The sequence below is a fragment of the Erinaceus europaeus genome, chromosome 12 (genome assembly GCF_950295315.1).
Source record: "Erinaceus europaeus chromosome 12, mEriEur2.1, whole genome shotgun sequence".
Classification (NCBI taxonomy): domain Eukaryota; kingdom Metazoa; phylum Chordata; class Mammalia; order Eulipotyphla; family Erinaceidae; genus Erinaceus; species Erinaceus europaeus.
In genome coordinates this window covers 99,071,637-99,082,047 of record NC_080173.1, presented here as the reverse complement: position 1 = coordinate 99,082,047, position 10,411 = coordinate 99,071,637, and the positions used below count along the sequence as shown (strand labels likewise).

General features: G+C 46.7%; 1 protein-coding gene across 2 annotated transcripts in view; it reads right to left on the bottom strand.

The window, feature by feature from the left end:
- Positions 1-3,192: 3,192 nt before the first annotated feature.
- The window catches only part of SMARCC1 (SWI/SNF related, matrix associated, actin dependent regulator of chromatin subfamily c member 1), a 111,506-nt gene continuing 104,287 nt past the window's right edge, over positions 3,193-10,411 (bottom strand). Inside the window, exons 27-28 of one of the 2 annotated variants that reach the window (XM_060204793.1) lie at positions 8,204-8,380; positions 3,193-4,841 (exon numbers count right to left, since the gene is read on the bottom strand). In XM_060204793.1, coding sequence (XP_060060776.1) covers positions 4,726-4,841; positions 8,204-8,380 — 293 coding nt within the window. In that variant the 3' untranslated portion in view covers positions 3,193-4,725. Of the gene's footprint in view, positions 4,901-8,203; positions 8,381-10,411 lie in introns of both variants that reach the window. The other variant, XM_060204794.1, reaches the window with a different exon arrangement.

The following is a 10,411-nucleotide window of genomic DNA, read 5'->3' as shown; positions in this document are numbered from 1 at the left end:
GGCGACCTGGGCACCCTTGGTCCCTGGGCTACTGGGCCACGGACACGCCGGGCGCTAGCTGCCTGTGCTGGCCCACGTCTGCATCGCACTGCGGCCAAGGTGATGCACCCCAGCCCTGTTGTTGGGGAGGCAGGGCCGTGACCTAGTTCCCTATTTTGTGCCAGCTGCCCACCTCCTGATCTGTTACTGACACGGATTATAACATTCAGGGTCACAGCGGGAGAAGGGAACTAATCCTTTCCTGTTCCTAGGGAACCATACGATAGGCTGCCAAAGGGAGATCCTATCTCCTACTAATCAGTAGCAGGAGTCTCTAGACAGCGGCGTTGCTTAGTTCACTCGCACTTTCTTTCCTTTTTCTTATTCCCTTTTATTGCCCTTGTTTTACTGTTGATGTCGTTGTTGGATAGCACAGAGAGATATGGAGGAGGGGAAGACAGACAGACACCTGCAGACCTGCTTCACCGCCTGTGAAGCGACTCCCCTGCAGGTGGGGAGCCCGGGCTCGAACCAGGATTCTTACACCGGTCTTTGCGCCAAGGGCGCTTAACCCGCGGCGCTATCGACCGACTCGCCATGCTTTTTTCTAACAGGGTGTGGATGGAAGTCTTTCATTCACCCCTTTATTGAAGTGGCTCAACCCTAAAACAACACCCAGAGCACAATGGCAAAGTGCAGTTCCATTGGCGTCTTTACCTCTAAAAATATAAAATAAGAATGGGGAGGCAGCTCATTGGTAGGAACATGCATGAGGCTCAGGGTTTGCTACCCAAGACCACGTAGAAAAAATTAAGCTCTACCTACTGCACTCGGCTTTTCTAGTTTCGTTTCTTTGTCTCCAGGGTTATCACTGGGGCTCAGAGAGAGTGCTTGCGCCGCCGCAAAGAGACAGCAGAGTTCTGTTTGGTGATTAGTTTGTCTTAGTTTATGAATCTGTCGTTCCTGAATAAAGAAATACAGCTTCCCTGCCCAGCCGTTGTCTCTGCGTCTCTGTTACCTGCCTGTGAAGCTAGACCAGCCAGCAAGAGCCGACGAAATTTTAACAACAGGGCTCGGTGCCTGCACTATGAATCCACTGCTCCTGGAGGCCTTTTTATCCCATTTTGTTGCCCCAAGCCTGTTTCACTGCTTGTGAAGTGACTCCTCCGCAGGGGGGAGCCAGGAGCTCCAACCAGGATGGGATCCTTAAGCCAGTCCTTGTGCTTTGCACCATGTGCACTTAACCCGCTGCGCTGCCACCCGACCCCCACTTTAGTATGTTTTTCTTTTTAATATTTACTTTTTAAAATTATCTTTACTTATTGGATAGAGACAGCCAGAAATTAAGAGGGAAGGGGGAGATAGAGAGGGAGAGAGTCAGAGGGACACCTGCAACCTTGCTTCACCACTCATGAAGCGTGCCCCCTGCAGGTGGGGACCAGGGACTTGAACCTGGGTCCTTGTGCACTGTAACTTGTGAATTAAACCAGGTGCACCACCACCCGGCCCCTTTAGTATGTTTTCTTACACATTTTAAATATATTCTTTTAAATTCAATTCTGATTAAGTACAAGTACGAATATACTGAATTTATGTTCTTCAACGTTCTCCCATCTCACCACTTTGTTCATCTGGAGATTTTAAATCAACTGCTGCTATTCAGTTTCATTCCGACCCTTTCCAGCAGTTTCAGAAATGAGTGTAGAATGCCTGACTAGGTGGGCACCGCCTCAGTCAGACAGGTGAGAACTTACCCAGTGCAGTGTGAAAACCACGGGGGATTGAACCTGCGACTTTGGAGGCTCAGGCATGAGAGTCTCTTTGCATAACCACTATGCTAGCTACCCCTACTCCCCCCCCCCTTCTACTAAGGCTATTGCTAGGGCTCTCTGCCTGCTTGCACAATTCCATCATGCTCAGTGAATTTTTTTTTTAATTTGGTGTTATTTTGTGGTTTTTAAAAAAATCTTTATTTGATAGAGACAGGCAGAAATTGAGAGGAAGGGGGAGACAGAGAGATACCTGCACACTACTTCACCACTTATGAAGCTTTCCCCCTGCAGGTGGGGGCCAGGGGCTTGAACCCGGGTCCTTGTGCACTGTAACCTGTACACTCAACCAGGTGTGCCAGCACCGCCCCCCCCCCCTTTTTTATAGAGTAGAGGCAGAAGACAAACACCATGGCACCACTCTGCAGCTTCTAGGTGCTATGTGCGGCCTTGCCTTCTCTCGCTAGCCAAGCAAAGCTAGTGTTCGGGATTTGCCAGGACACTGCTTGAGTACTTCCTTCCATCTTGCTTTACTGTCATCGGGGAAATAAATAGTAGGCAGGGTGCGTTTAGCTGTACGTTCCTTAAACATCACGAAGTTGATCAGTTTAGTCAGGAAGTACTGAGTCAAGGAACACTGACTGCTCATCAAGACCAGGTGGGGCCGATCCTTTAGATTCTTCATATGACATATGAAGAAACTGATGCATGAATGTAGACACTGGGACCAGAATCCACAAATGATGTTCTGTTTTATTCACTGAAAAAGGGGAGGATCAGATCTTCTTCATCAATTTATTCTAATCTCCCCAAACTCCCTCACTTTATTTTCCCAAAATAACATGAGAAATACATTTGTACAAAAACCACGTAATTTGCACCCCTCCCAACCCCCTACCCTGGTGACTGGATTACAGGAATATAGGGAAACCAGACCAAATACAATAAAAACCCAAAAAAACAAAAAAACAGAACAAAACAAAACAAAACAAAACCACCACGATTTTAGGTAATCTGCAGTATTACCAGCATAGTGACAATATTTCCTTCTGGATCTTCTGAATTTGAAAGAGATCACATTGAAGACCTGATGTTACCAGGGATGTCAGTATAAATTAGAATTCAGTCTTCCTTTTAAAACTCCAGTGGAAAAGAAAAGTATTTTGGAACAAGTTTCCTTTGGGAAAGATTGGCAGAGAACAGGGAAAAGCTTGGCCACTGTCAAAAGGCACCAGTCTTCCTGGAGGCAAATGCATTTGGAACTAAACTCCAAAAGGAACAAACTCTCTCTTCCATCCCAAGAGTCCAGAGCACATATGAATGGAATACGGTCTCGTTTCCGGTGCTCTGGGGTCAACCAGTATCTCCTGGTTAGAGGCAACACCTGAGGGTTTGAAAGGTTTGTCTTAACTGTGGTTTTATTTTGTGTGTTCTGATATGGGGGGGGGGGGGGAACTATGATGTTTTACAAATGTCCCTAGACCCTCTCTTATGTAAAGCTTTATAGAATCCATAGAAAAAAGGATCCAAGCAATATCCCACCTTGCATTCTAAATCATGAAACTGCCACTTGAATGTGCAATAGAGGCCAGGGGCTTTGGAAATTAAGCTCCATCAAACACACCCACAGAGGACGAGAGAAGGTCATCAAGCAAAGCAAGAACTTTTAAGTCATTCAGTGCCAACAGGTATAGAAATGGGTTCATATTAAGGCATCTTTGTGTCTCTCCCTCTGGAGTGGCCTCCTATTTAGCATGACACCTGGACACCCCAGAGCCTGATGCTGACTGCCAAGTGAGTCTGCTGGCACTCACAGCACTACGTGGACAGCCCTGTGACAGATGGAATGTGAGATCTCAGGAAGGAAGAGAAAGTACAAGAGGTTGCTGGTCCTGCCCTACACTGCCCAATTCCACTCCATAGCTAAAGTACCGCTTCATTCAGTTCTTTACCCTGGCTGCTGCACGAGGTAGTTTGGGGACTTGAAGCCCTAGCCAACTAATCTCACCATGATGTTCCATGAGCTAAAATGTTCAGGATTAACTTTCTTTTCTTTTCTTTTTTTTTGGTCTTTATAAGGCTATTTTAAGGGGGGGAGGTGTATACAAAGCAGTGTCTAGTGGGGTAAATGTCTCCTAGCTAGTGGATGCCTCTCAAAGTCCCAACCCAAAGCTTACACTGCCCTCAGGACAACAAAACACCCACACGAATATAATAAAACCATCTGCATAGAAAACCAGAACCAGTGGGTCCGGGCAGGAAAAGGATCTGTCCAGCGCTTGTGCTCTCCCCGCCCATCAAAGGGGCAAATTCTGCCAGGCAGGTGCAGGCAGGTGCAGGCCCTCACTGTGCTCACTAGGGATCAAAACAAAGAAAACCAAAAACCAGTGGGGTCTCTTTCCGTATCCGTTAACTCCGCTGTGTCTACAAGTGGCAAAATTCTCACGAGACTTCACCGTCAGCACCATTCTTTGCTCAGGTAAGCTTAAGTAAGGTCACTTGTAATGCCTCAAGGTTTGTCTCCTCTGGCTACCCTCTCTGCCCATCACTATTTTTGGTTCTTTTAACAGGGTGCTCCCTGTTAAAGCAAAAAATGACAAAAGGGAACAAAAATAAAGATAATGATTATAGAGTATTACCTATGGAAGCATAAGACAAAGTAAAAAACTGGGAGAGCCAAGATAATAGAGATAGAGAATAATAACATTGACAGGACCTGCAGGCAAAACGCCAGAACCCCAGTCTGAGGATGGGGAGGTCATGGCCCACTGTCACCACAGGCATCCCCTTGAGTGTTGGCTGAGGACCAACAGGAGTTGACAAGTATGAAGGGGGCAAGAGGAACGGGGAGACCGGGGACACTTGGGGCTGTGAAAACAAAAATCCTGCAAGAAACCCAAGGAAGCTGAGGAACAAGTCTTGCCATTCCCACTCCAGCAGGCGGTACTGGGTGTGGATGGGCCCTGCGTCTTCCGGGCTAAGGGGCAGCAGAGACTGGCGGGCCTGAAGCAGGAGGCGGAGGGAGCCCATCTGCAGGCGGCGGTGGCGGCTGTGGCTGCGGCTGCGGCGGCTGCGGCTGCGGCGGAGGGGGATCTGCAAACACATTCAAGAGTGACTCATCACTGCTGGAAACACATGCGTTGAGAAAGAGCCTATTCAGAGAAAAAAGACACAGGAAGTGACTTTTTGAATGGCAGGCAACCAGTGCAACCTGTGACAGACACTCTTCCCTTTGTGGTCAGCATGGAGCAGATTCTGCCTCCGCCCAGCCAGAAGTCAAAGGAGAGCAAGGTATTGGAATTTGTCGCCGTTCCAAGGCCCAGCCCTTCCAAGAATCACTCCAGACCTTTTCAGAACTTAGTTACATTTTGATTTTATTGTATCTTAATGGTTCTCTGCTAATAATACTTCAATTAAATGCAGTCTCCTTTCTGGATAAGTCCCGTGTCTTTTTCTCTTTAATCTCATAGCACCCAGCCTAGCTGGGCACAAAACAGACCATCAGTGAATTCTTGCTCATTATCTGTTTCTACCAGGGCCAGAGCGCTTCACTTGAGGCAGCTTCTGACAAGCTGGACATTCCTGGGATGCCCCATAGCTCCTGAACTGTAGTCCTTGGATTTTTGGCCAAAACTAGGTCAAGTCCTGAAGGGAACAATTAGTATGAGTGTCCGGGGCTCTTTCTTTTTGCAACTTGATCTGCTTTAGTGTATAAAGGAACTCTAGAGATCATTTAACCCAGGTTTAAAAAAAAAAATCTTTCAACTCTGAAGAAATGAAATCATATGAAAAAAAGTATAACCTCGTTGGCCAGTCAGTTCACCCATTGTTCCTTCCAGAAGGTTTCCACCCAAACCCCTAAGGTGGGTCAAAGTATTCTGAAGTCCACTAAATATAGGGCTTTATGTCATCTTTCAAAAGGTGACAGACTAAGACCTGAAGCAAAGAACCAACGAAACAAGTACCCTAAAGCCAGGTCAGAACTTGTAGGGTATTAGCTCTGTAGAGGGAAGGGCAGGCTGGTCAAGTCCTCCTCTGAGAGACTAGGTCACCTGTACGTTGACTATGGAAAGCCGTAAAGCAAGAGCATCTGGTGGAATATGCTGCTTTGAGCCAACTTTTTCAAAAGAAAACGAGAATCAGGGAAAAAGAGAAAGGCACTGTAGCACGTAGGTTTTGTTTTCTGCAGACTGGGCAAGAATTTTGCTTCTTTTTTGTGATTCTGTGGACTCGTGGATGCACAATTCTATTAGTCTTGCTTGGGCTTTTCCATTCTTTATGGGAGGGAGGGAGGGGAGAGAGAGAGTGAGGGAGAGAAAGAATATGAATGAATTTTGAACATGAGAAGCAGAGTATCACTGTGGCACATGCAATGCCTAGGACCAAACTCAGAACTTTATGTTGAAAGTTCAGTGGCCCGGGAGGTGGCACAGTGGATAAAGCATCGGACTCTCAAGCATGAAGTCCTGAGTTCAATCCCCAGCAGCACATGTACCAGGGTGATGCCTGGTTCTTTCTCTCTCCTATGTTTCAATAAATAAAATCTTTAAAAAAAAAAAAAAAGAGGGAGTTGGGCGGTAGCGCAGTGGGTTAAGCATAGGTGGCACAAAGCGCAGGGACCGGCATAAGGATCCTGGTTCGAGCCCCCGGCTCCCCACCTGCAGGGGAGTCACTTCACAGGCGGTGAAGCAGGTCTGCAGGTGTCTGTCTTTCTCTCCCCCATCTTCTCCCTCTCTCTCCATTTCTCTCTGTCCTATCCAACAACAACGACAACAATAATAACTAAAACAATAAAACAACAAGGGCAACAAAAGGGAATAAATAAATATTTAAAAACATAGAAAAGAGAAGAGAAACGGCGTGTTATTTGGGGCTGGGAAGCGGCACGCTTGGTTAAGTGACACGTTACCGTGTGTAAGGACCCAGGTTCAAAGCCCTGCTCCCCACCCTCTACCTCCCCCACCCCTCTCAAATCCTCTCAAACTATCAAATAAAAGCAAATAAAGGAAAACAAGAGCTCCAGGGAGGCCATGGATTTGTCAGGCAGACACAAAGCCCCACTGACAACACTGGAAGCAATTAAAAAAATATATTTATTTATGAGAGGGGGACAATGAGATAACCAGAGCGTCACTCCAGTACATGCAATTCTGGGGACTGAAACTGGGACTTTAGAATGGGTACATAGCATAATGGTTATGCAAAGAGAGACTCATGCCTGAGTCCCAAAATCCCAGGTTCAATCCTATCCCCTCCACCACCATAAACCAGAGCTGAGTAGTGCTCTAGTTAAAAAAAAAAAATAAAGGAGGGAGTCGAGCGGTAGCACAGCGGGTTAACCACTCGTGGCGCAAAGCGCAAGGACCAGAGTAAGTAACCCAGTTCAAGTCCCTGGATCCCCAAATGCAAGGGAGTTGCTTCATAGGTGGTGAGGCAGGTCTGCAGGTGTCTTTCTCTCCCCCCCCCATCTCCCCCTCCTCTCTCCGTCCTATCCAACAAAGATGACAGTAATAACTACAACAATAAAATAACAAGGGCAACAAAAGGGAATAAATAAATAAATATTAAAAAATTAAAATAAAAGAAAGGAATTGAGACCTTATGCTTAGGAGTACAGCGCTTAATTCTTGCATCGCTTAATTCTTGCATCGCCTCCTGGGCTGCAGTATAAATCAGCTTTTAAATGAACACGTGGAACAGATGTGCCTTGGAACCTGGTCACTACTGGCTACACTTTGAATTTTTTCCACCTAGAAGGCAGATTGTAGGAAATGGCAGGCCAGGCCATCGTCGGCTGAACGACCTAGCTTTGCATATGCTGTCAGACACCACTCAGTAGTGTCTGTGCCTTCTCAAGTCTGCTGGCAGCACACAGTCCTTTTCAACACAGCCCAACAGTGTAAGCAGCCACTACCAATATATTAGAAGGGCCGCCAGATCTTCTCTGCTATTCAGTTCCTATCTTTATACCTGTCATTCTCAACCCCGTATCTGTAAAGGCTCCTGGAGGGGGGGGGGTCAATGAAATAGCTTGCTTGGATAGTGCCCTGCTTTGCCATGTGCACAACACCAGTTCGAGCCCGGCCCCACCACACCGGCAGAAGCTTCAATCGTCTCCCACTCTCTCCCTATCTCTATGAAAAGACAAAGAAAGGCCCCTTTTCGGGAAAATAATACCCAGTAGGCTCGATGTAGCTACCAAACTAGACAGCACTAAATGTGAATGAGAGAGGGTTGCCCCACAGATCTTGGAGGTTAGTCTATGTCACGAAGGCTATAGCACATGAACCCAGGGGGCTGGGACCACTGGGCGCCTTCCTATCAGCATGCTAAAAGCTCTGGCCAGGTACAGAGCCAAAGCAATTGTCACAGGGTGCCGGGTTCTGAACCTGTGACCAGAGAGTAAAGCCTTGCTTTCAACTTACACCCTGCTCCCACCCCATCATGCTACTTACACATGCCATTAGGTGCTGCAAGAGGCACCCGGGGTCCCAAGATGTTTCCTGGTATTGGCGGCATACCAGGGGGGGCAGGGCCACTCCCAGAGGAGTGGATGTTGGCAGCAACGGTAGGAATCATCCGACCTGGCATGGGCTGCCCAGGCATCATGGAACCTGGGCCTGGCATCTGACCTATAGAGAGAGATTTAAATTACTCAGACAAGTGTACAAGGAAGAACGAGACCCTCTAGGGGCTGGGTGACGGCGGCACAGCTGGTAAAGCACATCTACAGCATGTTCAAGCAGCCTCGCCTGCGGGGGAGCTTCACGAGTGATGGCACTTCCGCCTTTCCCTCTCTCAAAAGAAAAAGGGGCCGGGGAGGGAGAGAGAAGTTATTTATTAGAGAAACCAGAGCACCGTTCTGCTCTGGTATACACAGTGCTGCGGACTAAGCCTCCTACCTGGCTGTGACAAGGGCTTTTACAGCACAGTAGGAAGATCGTAGCTCAGGCCAGAGTAAGCATCACAGGAAGTGAGAGGTTCTTGCTCACTACTGTGAAGTCACCACTCTAATACCCAGCATACTGCAGCAGCCATAGAGGGTCACAGGGAGAAAATAAATAAAACACGAAAATACTTCCACTGTCCAGTTTTACACTGGGGATAGGGAACTTATAGTGAAAATTTGCTGTAGAGAGCCAGGTAGTAAATACTTTTCAGATCAATCATTCAATTATGATAGAATGGGGGTTGCCAGGGATGATGTGTAATAATATGTAAGGCTGTGTCCCAATAAATGTTTACTGTTATTATTCATTTTTTCAATTTTCCCTTTTGTTGTCCTTGTTGTAGTTATTGCTGTTGTTACTGATGTCGTTATTGTTAGGTAGGATAAAGAGAAATAGAGCGAGGAGGGGAAGACAGAGAGGGGGAGAGAAAGATAAGACACCTGCAGGCCTGCTTCACCACCTGTGAAGCGATTCCCTGCAGGTGGGGAGCCGGGGGTTCAAACTATTGTTAATATTAAACAGATGACAACACCTGTTATTTTCCATCAGTTCTTATTCAACAAGAAGAAATCTGGACAAATGAAACCAAAAATACACAGGAGCCTCAGAATTTACGAAACAAAAACAAAGGGGAGGTCTGAATAATATCTATGAAGCCAGGCCTTTCTTTCCCCAGTGGAGAAAGGAGAAAGGGACATGGCTTCAGAACAGCAGTGCCAAAGGATAGCCAGCACAAGTCTGACCTACATACAAGCTTCTTTTTTTCTTTTAACAGCAGGCACTGAAGTCTGGAAAATGGAAAGGTTTGCTAAAATTAGTTTCAGCCTAGTGGAAAAACCCCTCGCATACTCTCGGGTTTATCAGATCCTTCTCTAAAGTGTAATGTTCATCATGTCTAATGGGCAATTATTTAAGGATTTTATTTTTATCCATGGGGAGGGAAAGGCAGCTGGGGAAAGAATACCAACAAGGAAGGGGAACCTGGGAATCTCTTTCAGCATATCTCGACTGTTTCTATCTCAAGCATATTCTCTGGCTGTGTCCCCAAGAGGACGGAAATAACACAGTGAGGGTCAAGTGAGGGAAAGCCTGGGTTCCTCAAAGATTGCTTCTCCCAGAGCTGTTTCCGGGAGCTGCCCACGACAGACGCTCTTTGTTGAGGACCAGGCGCCCACTGTTCTTTGTCAGGGTAACCTACTACTCCGGAAAGTGGAAAGTGGCACGGCAGCCTTGTCATCACATGACACCAGCAGGACCAAAAGCATCACAGATAATAAAAATTGGCTTATGTTTTCATTAGAACTTTTTAATCTATGGCTAAGCCCAGGGGTGGGTTGGAGAATGACTGCTTTTAATCCTTTCCCGATTTGCTATTTTCCATGGGTAGAATTATGTGAGAGGAAGACAGGGGGAGAGAGAGGGGGAGGGGGAGATTAAAAACTGTGTGTCTATAGTCTGGGACTATAAATAACCAATATTACCAAATAATGAAGAATGTTAAAGTTTTATCATTCAAATTTCTAACTTGTCTGGGGGGTGGTTGGTGGTACACCTGGTTGAATATACATGTTACAATGCTTAAGAACCTGGGTTCAAGCCCTGGTCCCCCCCTGCAAGGGGGAAAGCTTTACAAGTGGTAAAGCAGGGCTACAGGTGTGTCTCTTTCACACCCTCCCTATCTCCCCCTTTACTTGATTTCTCTATTTAATGTAT